The sequence below is a fragment of the Dasypus novemcinctus genome, chromosome 10, assembly GCF_030445035.2.
Source record: "Dasypus novemcinctus isolate mDasNov1 chromosome 10, mDasNov1.1.hap2, whole genome shotgun sequence".
Classification (NCBI taxonomy): Eukaryota; Metazoa; Chordata; class Mammalia; order Cingulata; family Dasypodidae; genus Dasypus; species Dasypus novemcinctus.
In genome coordinates this window covers 61,185,975-61,200,979 of record NC_080682.1, presented here as the reverse complement: position 1 = coordinate 61,200,979, position 15,005 = coordinate 61,185,975, and the positions used below count along the sequence as shown (strand labels likewise).

Genomic DNA, 15,005 nt, shown 5'->3' with positions numbered 1-15,005 from the left:
ATCCTTGTGATAGACTTGGAATGTTAGATAAGGCTCTGGGAAGAAGTCACTAACCAACTAAGTTTGGTTAGTTACCATGCCTCTTAACTAAGAAATGCATGGTATCTCTGGAGGACTAAAAGAAATTCCAGACTAGTGGAGTAGAGTGGAGTAGGCAAGGAGAGAGATCACAGAGAACTAGAACTAGATCACGAAGGACCACATTAAGGAATTTCAATAGTATCCTAAAGATAGTAGGGGTTTGTGCAAAGTTTAAGTCTGGAATACTATAATCACCTTTGCATTTTTGCAGGATCACTCCAGCCCCAGATTGTCACCATTCCGCATAGAAAGGAAACTACGGTCAAGATTGGAAGCAGAGAGACCAGTTAGAAAGCAGTTGCTATACTCCAAGGAATAGATGACTGTAGCTTGAACTAGGATAATGCTAGTGAGGTTTAAGGGACTTAAAATTAATTTAAGACAAACTTAATCTATTAGAAGCAACAGGACTTCCTAGTTATTTGGTTGGAGGGGGTGAGAGGAAGATACCAGGGATGACTCCTAGGTTTCTGAGTTGCAATATCTGATTAGATAGCAGCTTTAGTGTGGGGTGATATGATAACTTTCTTTAGCTTTGGACATGCCCATGGGACGGTCAAGTGAAAATGTCTTGAGGTAGGAGTAGTAGAGTTTAGTTAATAGTAATAGATGCTTTTACTTAGACCCAACCTTTCTTTCTGTAAGAACTGGATAATAGCCATTTCAAACCAGTGTTCTCTCTAAGGTATTCGGGACACCAGATGGTGTACATACTCAGGAGTTTAGATCCTGCTTATGGCAATTTCAAATCCTGAAATGTCTTCTTGCCAGAATAAAATCTGTAATACATTGTTTCTACGTGAAGAACCATTTGGTATCACAAGTGCTGGGAATAGAAAAAGTTCAGGAACCTAAGACTCTGTGACAAAGCGAATGGAAGGAGAGGGTAAATATTGCCAGTTGATTGCTGTGATAATGAATAGCATATCTTATTCTGCATAACATAGTGGAGTCCTTTTGAGATATCTACAATGACCTTTGAAGAATTTAATTCTTCTTCACTCAGGTGATAAAAAAAAACTGCTTCCCAGCAATACCCAAGAAATGACAGCAAATGTTGTCTAAGGATTAATTCTTCGAAAGACCATGATATGCTAGTTCAGGTATTATTTCAAAATCAATTTCTAAGGTATATATAAGGCATGTTGTATTAACTTAATAGTTAATATACACATATAAAATGGTATTGAAAAATATATTAGATTTTAGGCTTGCTCAAGTGACTTTTGTAACACAATATTTACATAGCTCTCATTAGTTAAATACCTGGTATTAGTGGTAGAAAATAACTGTCAGCAAATAGAGGTTATATTTGGAATTAAACATGATGATGCCTGATTTAGTTCATACTGACCTTTTAACTGCCTCATTTTGTGTTTCATGGCATCTAGATCATTCAAAATTTTGTCCTTTTTTAACCAGCTCTGTTTCTCTAATTTTTCTGCTTTCTGCAAATCTAGAATAATAAAAATACATGATATTTATCTTGCATTATTTTATCAACAGTAATTTATCATACAAGCCAATAATTTGTAAAGAACTTTCTGCTTCAAGAAATAGATTCAATTAGAAACAAGTAATTAAAAGGTAAGAGTCATTAAATGGGACTTCTTTTGAAAGATGGCAGAGCTTGAGGCATTTCTTTGTAAAATGGAGGGGGAAAAAGAGAAGAACAGTGCTGTTTTACTGTATAGATTTACCATATGTAATAGCCATATTTCATTTTCTGATTCCACAAACTATTTGGAGGTGATGAAAGCCTGGCTTGGAACCATTCATTTTTTAAACATCCACCTACTGCCTAAAGGGTGCAATTCTTAAAAATGAAAATGTGCAGACAGGTCGTCCTCAGTGTGAATTAAACTCATTTGTTATTTTCTAATGTATACCATTATTCTCAGTCCTATAGACCAAAGATCTCTTTATCAACTAAATGAGACATTTTCCCATGCAGAATACTCCATTCCAGTAAGAAAAAAACAGTCAATTGTGCAAATATGAGAGACAGAGAGATCCTTGTGCACATATTAATTGACAGACTTTCTGTTCTTTTCATAAATGTGATGCTATTATGTTGACACCATACACATTTAATTCACTTTCTTATGGAACACAAACTGTGTTTCTCCCTTCCCTCATATACTTGCTTGAAAGAAAGCAAAAACAAAAACCCTTACCACTCAGAGGTATAAATGGTTCACCACAAGAAACCCAGATGGCAATAGGCTTTCTGAGGACGAGGACGAGCAAAGAGTCATCTATACCATTCAAACTATCCACTGTCACTGAGTCTGGAAGTGATTTGTTCTTCATTTTCATTCTTGGGTTTTCTGATAAACACAGGACATATTTCCCATTATTTGATCAATAATGAATAAATTAACTTACTGAATTCATTTGCTCATTCAAAATATTTTTATATTTTAATGACTTGGTTTAAATATGCAATACCCAAACCATGTGCCAATGCATAAACTGATCAGAAACTTCATATGCAGCCAAATTAAATTAATTTAGTTAAATCAAATTAATCTAATTTTAAATATATGTTTTAATTCTTTTCTTCCTCCTTGCCTAGTTCTGTAATTAATTTGAGGAGGCTTCCTTGAGTATCTACTCTAAAAAAAGCGATAAAATAAAGATACAATAAAACCAAATAAAGGTGGAGGAATAAATTAAAGGCAAGGATAAGGGAAAAAACTTTTAAATGGAAAATAGTATCTCATCATGCTGTTGGAAGATTAAAGAAAATATAATGTACTTAGAAGAAAGAGTAACAGGCCCATATTATTGGTCACATATACAACAAATGTGAGCTATTATTTTTACCGTTAAATGGAAGTGAATACTGCAGTTACTTGCTAGAGCACAATTTGGGCTCTGAGCCTCCTAGTGGCCAAAGTAAAAATTGAACTGAATTGAACACAACCTTAAGATTTCACATGGACCATAAATTCCTCAGAAGATGCACTTTTCCTGGTCCTGAGACCTGAGGGAAATGTTTTTCAGCATTTTCATAAAGGGGTAATTTGCAATATAGTTAAGAGAATGCTGCAATTTAAAACTAACATGTATTGAGAACTTACTATGTGCTAATCATTTTACAAAGACCTCTACGTACATATGTTATCATATGTAACTCTCAAAACAGTATTCTGGATAGGTTCCATTACCATTATAGTTTTACAGATATGGTAACTGAACTTTAATGACAGAGCCAGGTGGTGGCAGACCTCTTTAACCACTAAGTTTCAGTGGCTGTTTTGAAAACTTTGCAATGCGAACTGATGCATAATGCCAAGCCATGATTCAATAAAAGGGGCAGTCCCTGCCTGATTCAAGGATAACCTTTAGTATGTAGAAATAAAGGAATGGCTGTACCTTTTAGACAGTCCTGCTTAAATAACATTAATTCCAACCAGTTTGAAAGTCTGAGATTATAATCTTCCAGAACTGGAGATCAAATATTCTATGATGCCAAGTAAAGGCAGAACTATATGCTTTAGTGATCCACTGGGCATTAAATGTTCATATAATCATTTTTAAAAACTCATTAAAATATAAAATCCTATATGCAATAATTATAGCTAATATTCATTAAGTGGTAAATATCAAATAGGTACTGTTCTAAGTGATATATGTGTGTGTGTATATATGTATATACTCATTCACTTATACATATTCATTTGGTTCTCAGAACAACTCCATGAAAAAATCAATTAATTAGTGACTCATTCTACAGAAGAGGAAATTGAGGTACACTGAGGCTAAGCAACTTGCCTAAGGCAAGTGACAGAATAAGATTTGCTAAGCAAGTGAACAGAGTTAGGACTTGAACCCCAATATACTGGCTCCAAAATCTAAATTCTTTAAACTCAACTCCTTGTTTCTCAATAAAATAATGGTGTGATAGCCTCACCAAAGTAACACCACAGTGTCACTACTAGCAAGATTCCCATTCATTAAACAAACTGTTTGGGACACAGTCCCTACCTTCAAATTGTACATAGTGCAATGAGACACACAAAGATGTATAAAGAGAAATCCAAGACAATATGGCAAATGCTGCAATCGAAGAGCATTCACAAGAGCGCCTGGGAGTTACAGGAGCAGTAGAGCTGGGCAGGGGTGGAGAACAGGGGAGAGCAGGGGCTATAGAGAACACCTCATCTAACAGTAGGAAGAGATTTGCGGTGATCCGGCCCCACTTTCTTACATGATCTCCAGTTAGTTTGGGTTCTGAGTTTTAGAACAATGCTGCTCAGGTTTCATAAAGTAAGTTAAACTTTCTTGAATACTGCAGTTGATTTATTATTTCAGAGCTTAAACCAAAATTTATGCAAAACTTTTATAGAAGGACAGATCTTCATTAAAAGCTCATTCGTATTTTATGTTTCTTATTATTCTGTGAGGTAAAAATATTCGTAAGAAGATAATCACTTACCAAAATAGCTTCATGTGATTTTGAAAATCTAGAAGTTGTGCTTTAATGAAAAAATCTCATTTTACTTTTTTATGCTCAAATATAGATAGAACCCATTAAATCCTGTACAATATAACCAACCTTTCACACTTTTTACAGTTGTCTCCTCTGTTCCAACAGATGCTTGGTCTTTCTTTTGTTCCTTAGAGTCTCTCTGGATAAAGGCTTCTTTTAGAGCCCACAAAACCAAATCATGCAAAGTAAGAATTGTAGTTCCATCTTTGGTATATATTTTGGAGGCTGCTCTGGCAAGACCTAGTTGTTCTGTGCATTCTGTAAGAAGCTAGATTATGCAGACTATAAGGAACTGAGAGGAAATAGTGACAGAACTGGGAATAGTCATGCAGAGCTTGTTATTTAGAAGTCTAAGACAATCTTTTAACATAAAAAATAGACAGCTCAATAAGTACTGATCTTGATCTTTCATTAGAAACACTTTTTGATATTAGATTGGCCTACCTAATCTTACATTAGCCCAAGCCAGCTGTGAAAATTTCTAGCTCCAAAAATTTAACACAACAACTGACATATGTTAATACATATTTTATCATCAGAGTATTTTCTAAGAAATGTTCAACCCAGAAATTCATTTTCAATTTTGTTCATTTATTAAGTATAAAATTGTGGTAATACTTCATATTTACGAACTGCTTTAAAATAAAAAGGCAGTTCACTTTTAAACCAAGAACTGACACATATTATTGCCTCCATTTTGCAGATGGGAAAACAAGCTGAAATGTCTTAATAATTTTGCTCAACACACAAAAGCCAGTTGTGGACCGTAGGGTGAATGTTGGAGTCACTAACTTCTATACTGTACTTGGTATATGGAATAACAATATCTTAATTTTTTAAAATCTATGATTATTCAACCAAAGTGGTGAGTGAATGGGTATATGTATTTGTGTGTACTTGCAATGTCATTATACTTAACATTGTTTTTAAAATATGCTGTTTAAAGTATTGACCAGAATGTATAAACAAGATAAGCACCAAGACTAGAAAGACAAAGCTGGATTTGGACCCTCTTGAAACTCCTCCCTTCCTATGGCTATGGGGAGAAGTGTCTAGAGAGAAACCAAATAGTCCCTCAAGGCACAACCCCTGCCTCTCCAATTTGAAAATGAAATGCAACAGCCAATCAACAAATAAGTGTTCAGACTCTCCAGATGATAAATGAGGTGAAATATCTTAGAACATTCAGATGACATACAACTTGATGCTGGCATGGGAAGGAAAGCTGAAAAGGGCTCTCTGTCTACCATGAGAATTAAGAAAATTTGCAGTCTTTGTTTCCCCTCTTCTTTTACATATCTTTGCTCTGGAGCCAATCTAAAAGCCATATTCTGGTCACTCATTTTTCTGAGTCTGCATCCAAAGCAATACCAAAAAAAACCCCAATTCCTTTAAGTCAACAGAGATCTGGATCTCACCAACATAAATTGGTGAAAGAGGCTGGCCAGGGACATTTATCATTTAATACCACTACTTTTTCTTTGTTAAAAGAATAACCATTATCATTACCTCTAAGGATACAAAGCAGCATGTAAATGATAGTCACTCACCATGGGGAATGTACCAACCACAATTAACTTCCCATTATGATATTCATCCCCGTTTTTGTATGCAATAATTTTCACCGCCTTCTGGTGCATAGCTGCCATGCCTCTCTGAGATACAGCTTGTGCGCAGGTCTCCATCCGTAAAGATAATAGACGTTCTTCATAATAACTTAGAGTTTTTTCAGCCTCGTAAGAAGATAAATCAGCCTGATTTTTTAAAAAATGATATATTTACTGAAACTTTTTTAGTTTTGTCATTTTGGTGTACTTCTGTCTCTTAATTTAATATGTGTGTGTACATGTGTGTGATATCTACATTATGAACTGCTCATTTCATGTTCCATAGATCCTGGATGCTGTAGTGGGAAAGACATTGGGTCAGCATTTCTCAGGTCTCCCGCAAGCCCTGCCATTGAGTTACTTTGGTGATTTGGGGCCTCTGGCTGTGTTTCTGGGCTTCTATTATTTTCTCTCTGTGACAGGAGATGGGGAAGAAGGTTTCTAGGACCAGAAAGTAGCCTGGAATGAAAGTAATGGAATATTAACACTACAGATACTCTCTTAATCTTTAACTTTAGGATGATGTCATCCCAGGGTGGTAGATATTGAAGAATGAGTATGGCAACGAGTGTTGCCTCAACTACATGGTAATGAGGGGAGTGAACATCACCCTTCACCCCTCCCTTCCTATCACTACACTGCCCAGAGGGAAAAAATCTCAGGGAGAGATGATGAGACATTTGAGATTTTTTCCAGTCAATTCCATCACCATCTCCTGAATACTACTCCACTATTGCTTAAGCAAAGCCTTGAGGTTTCTCTGGGGGACTGGACTTCCTTTCTTTTTTAAGTTACTGTTTCGGTTGATGTTTATTGAAACTTGTTGGGAGAGCAAGGAGGGTTATCTGAGAATGGAATGGGCTTGCCCCGTGGAGCATACTGCAAGCCAGACCTCAAATTTCCCTAACTTCCTGCCCCCTTTTTTTACAAAGGTGTAAGTCCCCGTTAGCTCTTCTCACTTCTAAATTTGAAGGAAAGGATTTTTAAGAAGGTGCCAGTTTAAATTAAGATCACAGAGTGCAGAGATTTCTTTCTCGGTGAGCTATAAATAGTATTAGACATGGCTACGTGAACAAGCACTCAACCTAAACAGTCATTAGCAGCAACATGTCAAATCCCCTCTGAAATGTTCCATAGTAGTAAAAAAGGAGTTTACTCAGTGGCATAGGCAAAAATGCTGCTCGACTAAGTAAAGATTTGCAGTGATTTCCTCGCCTAAATGCAACAGAGAGCAGTGAAAGGTGTCAGTAGATGATTAAAGCAGCAGAAGTGCCCAATTAACTTCAAAGAGTGTATTGAACTATCAGTAGAAAATATATTTTAAATTACAATGGGGAAAAGGAAATCAATGCAGGTAAAATGGTAAAGGTGCATCTGATGAAGATGAATTGGATGAGTGGAGATGAACTGGAGTGCAAGGCAGATAATGAATGCATCGAAGTTTCCAAACTGTTGCCACACATGCATTAGCAGAGAGCAGATCGTTACACACCTTGGTCACACTGATGACCTTGAAAGGCCCTAGTGATAAGGGCTTCTGGCTCTTGGTGCCAGAGGCACAGAGGAATGGGATCCCTGGAAGCAACTGTTTCAGTCCCTTCTCTACTCTCATGGATTGTCCACAAGCCAGGCAGAGCATCGTTTTTCTCTTTCCACCAGGTGAGAGATAATAGTATCCCTAAAATGGGAGAAAAAGACACTTTCATATATATGCATCTAAATTATGATAGCATTTTTGCAGAACACTTTACAATATAAATAAAGCACTTTTATAACCCCCAAATGCTAAATTTGAAATACCAGTATGAATACATTATTTGCTCCTTAATAATATTATATATTTAAAAAATTTTTTGAATGTATTTCTAAGACCTGTTGATCAAAAAAATCCAAGAGGCAATGATAATTCAGTATCAATTGGCACAACCGGTTTCTGGAACCAGAATTTCTTGGAGGAATGGCTGATTCTAGATTTGGGGCAAGAAATATACAAAATAAGCAGGGGATGTCTTATTGTGTCCAAAAAGAAAGAAAACCATCTAAGAGTTAAAGAAACACAGGAGCCTACACAAAGGAACCTTCCATCAGCACCAAGTGGGACAATTTGGGAATATCCAAATAAAGACAGCTGAAATACTCTGAATATGTAAAACCCCATGAGTTAATAATGATACTAAAAATATAAATAAAACTTTTAAAAACAAACTTAAATAAAGCCATTACTCACTGGAGTGAATTGCCACTAATTTCTAACTGAAAATCGGTCATTAGGAGATGTGGTGGATTATTTGCAAAGATGGCCGCAGTAAAACTGACCCATCTCTGTTTGCATGCCCTTTTAAAATGTGACTTCACTGCTCTTCAAGAAGTGGAGCTTCTTTCTCCTTTCCTGGAATCTAGGCTAAGCCATGTCACTTGCTTTGGCCAATGTAGCATTAGCAAATGTGATACAAGCAGAAGCATTATATTATACCAAGAAGTACTTGCACTGGGACTTGTTTTCTTTTGGTTATAAATGGAACCCTGAGACCACAACATGAACAAATGTGAGCTAGCCTGTGTAAGTAGCCATGTGAATGGATAACCAAGGCCTCCAGGTTACAGCCTGCCAGCCACCAGACATGTGAGGGAGACTTTCTTTGACTATTCAGTCCTCATGGACCCACCAGATCTCTGAAGACTCGCCAGATGAGTTCAGTTGCATTAGTGTACCCAGACAAGGCCCATAGAACCATCTAGCAGAACAGAAGCCAAACTGCTGAACCGCAAAACAAAAAGTAGTTGTTGGTTGAAAGCACTAAGTTTTCAGGTGGTTCATTACGCAGCCGTAGATAAGTGAGACAGATAGAAACAATTTCCCGCCCCCCCGCCCCCAGTGTGGGACATGACTCCCGGGGATGAGCCTCCCTGGTGCCGAGGGATTACTACCAAGTACCAGCTGATGATGTAACTAGAAAAGGACCTTGAATAAAAGGATCAACTTGGACCAGCAGAATACCTCAGTCTACATATAATACTAGGAGTTAAAAACGCTTTTTGACCTGAATGAAGGGAGAAATGGAAAGGACAAATGAGTTTATATGGCTATGAGTCTCCAAAAGAGAGCTGGGAGGTTATCAGAGGGGTTGCCCTTATGCACACCTCAGCAGAGTTCCAGAGACATATAAAATAGATACAACCCCAGGTATTGGGTCTTCTGAGGGCTACAGAGACCCACAGGTCCTATGGTCATGGCAGATGGAGTTCAGTGCCATGTCAGTTGGCCCTTCTTTGGAGTTTGTGTTTTTGTGTGATGGAGCTGGACTCAGATGTAATCTTTTTTCACAAGCCTCTCCTGTTACTTTTACCAGAACTGTAGTTGGTGCTGGGGTTTAATATATACCTAGGGGATCTGAATTTCTGGACTGACCATATGATAGCCAGGCCCTGAGCCTCAACAGACTTCAGCTCCTACACTCTGGTTTATTGGACTTACCCCACTCAGCTAACATGGAGGTGAAGAAGGTCAACCACCACACCATGCAGCCTACAACTGAAAGTGCCTACAACTGAAAGCAGGAGGATTGCATCCAGCATCCATGTGGAATCTAAGCCCCCTCTTGATATAGATGTGTAGTGGACACAACCATTCCAAGGTCCACAGGATGGAGGAATAGCATATGGATTAGAGTGGACTTACTGATATTCTATTCATGAACTATTGTGATTAGTAATCGAAGAAAATGTGGCATTGGTGTGGATGAAGTGGCCATGGTAGTTGCTGGGTGTGGGGAATGGGAGGAAGAGATGAAATGTGGAGGCATTTTCGGGACTTGGAGCTGTCCTGGGTGATGCTGCAGGGACAGTTACTGGACATTGTAGGTCCTCCCATGGCCCACTGGATGGAACGTGGGAGAGTGTGGGCTATAATGTGGACCATTGACCATGAGGTACAGCGGTGTTCAGAGATGTATTCACCAAATGCAATGAATGTCTCATGATGATGGAGGACACTGTTGCTATGGGGGGAGGAGTGGGGTAAGGGGGGTGGGGGGTATAGGGGGACCTCATATTTTTTTAATGTAATATTTAAAAAATAAAGACAAAAAAAAGAAAACAGAAAAAAAAAGAAACAAGTATTAATCCTGTCTTCTCTTCTAAACCATATTTTTGCATAATCAAATATCTAGCTGATTAGGCAAGATGATACCTATATTAAAAGTTCTATTTATAAATGTCAGTGTGTGTGTATGACAGAATTAGAAAAAAAGTGCTGATTTTGAAACTCCTAATAAAATCATTGATATAGGCAAAGATCGCAAAAGGGTGACATTAGACGAAAAGTCAATGGGAAATTGTTTAATGGTAGGATCAGGGTGTTACTATACCTAAAAAAATGGAAAATTCAGGTATTGTGTGCCTCCATAAGTGATAAATGTAAAATATACATGAAAACTTACGAAGACTTTTGCCAAAAAAAAATATACCACATAAACCTAATTATACCTCTAGTGCCAAATTTCATTTATGGGAATTATGGGGGACAGAAAAACAAGTTAAAGGTCACCAAAGGGAGGTAAATCCGCAATCCTGCAGTCCAGAGAAGAGACATTCTATAGGACAATGGACTCAGATTCTGCCACCAAATGTCACAAGGGGAATTTGTTTGGTTCCTGACCCAAATCAACAAAATATAAAAAGAATTGTGCAAGACAATTTAGTAAATGTGATTAAGAACAGAGTACTAGATGCCCAAGGAATTATTGTTAATTCATTAGGTGTGATAATATGATGATTATGTATGAAAATGTTTTCTTTTAGACAAGCGTGCTTAAGTTAGGGGTGAAATGCTCTGATGTCTGGGGTTTGCAAATGAAACAAAACCTTGGTAATAGTTGAATCTAGACAATAGGCATATTTGGTTTCATTGTACTGGTCTCTCTACTTTTAAATATATATGAAAACTTATATAGTAAAATTTAAAGTACTTTTGTATACACTATGTAATTTGCTTTGTTCCTCACAACAAGGCTAAAAGTTATGTACAGTCAGAATTAATATCATCATTCCCAATTTACGGATGATAAAAACAAAGACTCAGAGAAGAAAATTTTTATCCAAGGATATTCAAATAGTAAGTGGCAGAAATGAAATATAAAACTATGACTTCTGATTCCAAATTTGTGGCTTTTTAACCTATGCTATATTGTCTCAGCTACTTCCTTTAAGTACATAGAGCTATCCTAATTCAAAGCAAACTTTTAGATGATACTTTTGCAGTTCTAATTCTTAAATTCCATTCTGGATTTCTTGATTGGTACATATCTTTCTACAAATTGCTAGAAGGCAGGAAATAAAACTATCACCTCAGATGGAATTGAATGACTACTATGTACAGATCATTTGTATATAAAAACATGGGCTTTTTGGTGAGTTTTGTCCTATGATTTTCCTCATTACACTGAAGAAGCACATTGAGAGTACCCAGAAAGTAGATTATTCATTCATTAAGACATGGATCCCCATGACTATGGTGCTACCATTTTGATAGTCCCTGAATTTTCCATTTTGACAAGGTTTCAAGTACAAAATGTAAACTGGAATTTTGGTCAATTCATTCACACTTAATACTGCTTTGAAATTGCTGATGGAAAGGAAAATGCAATATATTTGCATTGCTCCCAAGATTAGGTTCTGCCTGCAGGATGCAAACAGAGTTTACAAGTTCAATCAGTTAGCTGTAGGTTCTCTGTGTACAGAATACCAGGCAATTGGTTTGACCAATTCTTTTTATCCTGTAAATATTCATTGACTTATTGAAATGATTAATTTTACCTGTTCATTTGGCTCTATATAGATACGGTCTGTGGCATGGGGTTAATCTAGTTGATAATGACAGTTAACTATAGTATAATAGATAATGTGACTGAGTAAATCATTCAGTTTCTTTACCAACCTTTATTTCTCCATCTGCAAAATGGGGTGAATAAATTCATACAAATTTTTATTACACGTAAATGAGGCAATATATGTGAGACTATCTAGTTCTGAAGCAGTGTCTAACAGTAGACACACATTATCAAAAACTGGAAAGTTGTATTTTGATCAACACAAATAAAATGCACTTTGATTATATGATACAGAGAAAATTTCCAGTTTTATAATCACTCAGGCTGAAACTCTAGGAGTTCTTTCTTTCCTTTCCTTTTTATAATGGGATATTTCCATCATATCCAAAAAAAAAGGGGAACAGTAGAGTGAACCCCATGTACCCATCACTCAGTTTCCACAACTGTCATCTGGATGCTAATGAAAGTCATAAGGAGCCTATATTTTAAGTAGAGTTGCAAAAAGCACCCAAGGTTATAGGAAAACGTATCTAAAGAGTCACAAGATGGTCATGAGGACCAGGAGACTGAGGGGTTTACTGGCAATGAAGTAGGTGTGCTGTTGATGATACTAAAAAACAAAAGCAAAACCATCGATGAAGCCATAGATAAGGGCAACTCTATTAAAATTCAAAAACCAATTTTAGAAGGCTGTTTGTGTATCCAATTCAAGAATCTATTTTGCAAAAAAGTGCCATGTTGATGCATCTTCTTCTACCCTAAACTCTCATTAGAAGGAAAATGACAGGAAAGCATATGGCCTTCAAGAATTTTTTTTTTTATTTTAAGAAAACAAGTGGCAAAATGAGTTCATAGTAAAGCCTAGGTGCCAACTGTCCCATGTAGCACTGTAACCAGCATATCGGTTGCCCAGACTTGGTTATATGACATTCTGCCCATGCTGTTTAAGGAAAATTATAGCAAAACATTTTCAAAGAGATTTCTAATGAAAGTTTCAAATAGAAAACTTTTAGTGCTTAAAGTGTTAACACTTTCTTAAGCGGAACACCAAGACATCCACCAAAGACTTCAACCCAGGGACCACTCTTTCATTATTCATCACACCTCCAAATTTACTGCCCTCCTAATTAAGCTTAGATATCATGGTCTATCATTATAATTACTCTCTCCTTTCCTTTCTCATCAGGTCTACAGCGCCAATGAAAGCATGAGTTGTATAATCACAGGAAAATTTTAATCATGTACAAAAGTATGATAAACTCTCATGGATCCTTCACCCATCTTCAACAATGGAATACTCCAGGTCAATTTTATTTCATCTATATCCTCACCCAGTTCCCTTCTCATCCTGATTATTTTGAAGCAATCCAGGATACTGATCCTTTAATTCTTAAATAGTTCAGTATGCACTTCTGAAAATTAAGGACACTTAAAAAATCATAACTACATTATCACACCTAGAAATTAATAAATAATAATATCTTAATATAGAATAAATTCAATCAGTATTCAAATTTCCCAAATTGTTCTCTCTCCATTTTTTTTTCAGTTTATTCAAAGCAGAATCAAAATAAGTTCATCCAGTATAATTGGTTTATATATTCTCCTAAGTTTCTTTTAATATCCATAGTCTCCCTATAACTCATTCTTTTTTGTTCTTGCAATTTATTTGTTGTAGCTTTTCGTTCAGTTAGGACTTTGCTGACTACATGCTTGTTTTGTCTTTTAACATGTTCCTCTGTTTGTTCCCCATATTTTCAGTAAATTAGTAGCTAGAATGAGAGTTCTGGTTAAATTCCAGCTAGCTATTTTTTTTATGCAAGAGCACTTCTTAAGCAATACACTCTTCTTCCATCAGGGGACGCATATCTGTTGTATCTCTTTTTGTAATGCTGTAAGTTACTCAAAGTCAGTGATGAGCTACTAGTTCCATTAATTTATTAAATGTTGCAAAATAATCATTTTTTCATACCTTATTCATTTACTAACTGATATTTCTATGAAGTGAAGCTTGCTCTAATCAAATGTTTTGCTATCCTGAAGTACATTTCAAAAAGGAAAAGAAGAATAAACATTTGGTCCTTTTTTTCTCCCAGTTTTCAAAATAATTACTTAATTCTTTAACACTCTCCAATATTGGACAATGAATTGTTGTTGTTAAATATCAGTATGAACACATGGATCTAAACATATCTGTTATGTGCCAATCCAATGCATTCATTAGTCTTTTTGATACTCAAATTGTTCCATCTTTGAACAATATGAGACTGTTTAAGTTGGCTCCTGAATTCTTTTCAGATGTCCTCAGTCATCTTTGTTATCTTCTTTGCTAACTTGTATGAGATCACAGACAAAGAACAAAAGGGCAGGGGGCATAGAATGGTCAAAAACAGAAATGTGCGAAATGGTATGGTACATTTGGACAACTGAAAATTATTCAGTAGTGCTAGGGAATGATGGGTTAGAGAAGAGGCAGCAGTTTAGATAGAACTGTCTGAGGGGCAGGACAAGAAGGGCCCTGTAGGGTGAATTGTGAGATTTCGATTTTCTATAGGCCAGTGGTCATCAACAGTGGAAAAGTGGCTTGACCCAATGATCCCCAGTCATCTCTCAGGTATTTGTGAAATATGGTGCAAATAATTCCTTACAAGAATTAAAGGACCAAACTTGGGATTTCCTTTTGAAATTAAAGTATATTCACACTTAGTCCTATACTTCGAATAATGTAATATAGTTAAAGTCACAATCATTCACATTTTAATATTCTTTGGAGGGTGGAGTGACATCTAGTGTGGGATACTTGTGACAGGTATACCTATGTGGCAGGTACATCAGTGAATATCCTCCCTCAGATGTGTTCTAATGAACTGGTAAACCAAAGATTGTGTCAGTGATCAGAGATCATTGAAACAACTGAAGCAGAGAAATAACATCAATTTTCCTTCATTCTTCCTAAATAGATTCATGGAGTCTAACTTATTACATTCAAAA

At 36.4% G+C, this 15,005-nt stretch overlaps 1 protein-coding gene across 2 annotated transcripts in view; it reads right to left on the bottom strand.

Moving 5' to 3' along the window:
• DCDC1 (doublecortin domain containing 1) overlaps positions 1–15,005 on the bottom strand; it is a 661,015-nt gene that overhangs the window by 31,897 nt on the left and 614,113 nt on the right. For both annotated transcript variants that reach the window (XM_071218130.1, XM_058305602.2), the window contains 5 exons: positions 7,679–7,864; positions 6,130–6,333; positions 4,646–4,847; positions 2,259–2,411; positions 1,436–1,537 (listed from right to left, as the gene is read on the bottom strand). In XM_071218130.1, the coding sequence (XP_071074231.1) occupies positions 1,436–1,537; positions 2,259–2,411; positions 4,646–4,847; positions 6,130–6,333; positions 7,679–7,864 (847 nt within the window). The remainder of the gene's footprint in view (positions 1–1,435; positions 1,538–2,258; positions 2,412–4,645; positions 4,848–6,129; positions 6,334–7,678; positions 7,865–15,005) is intronic.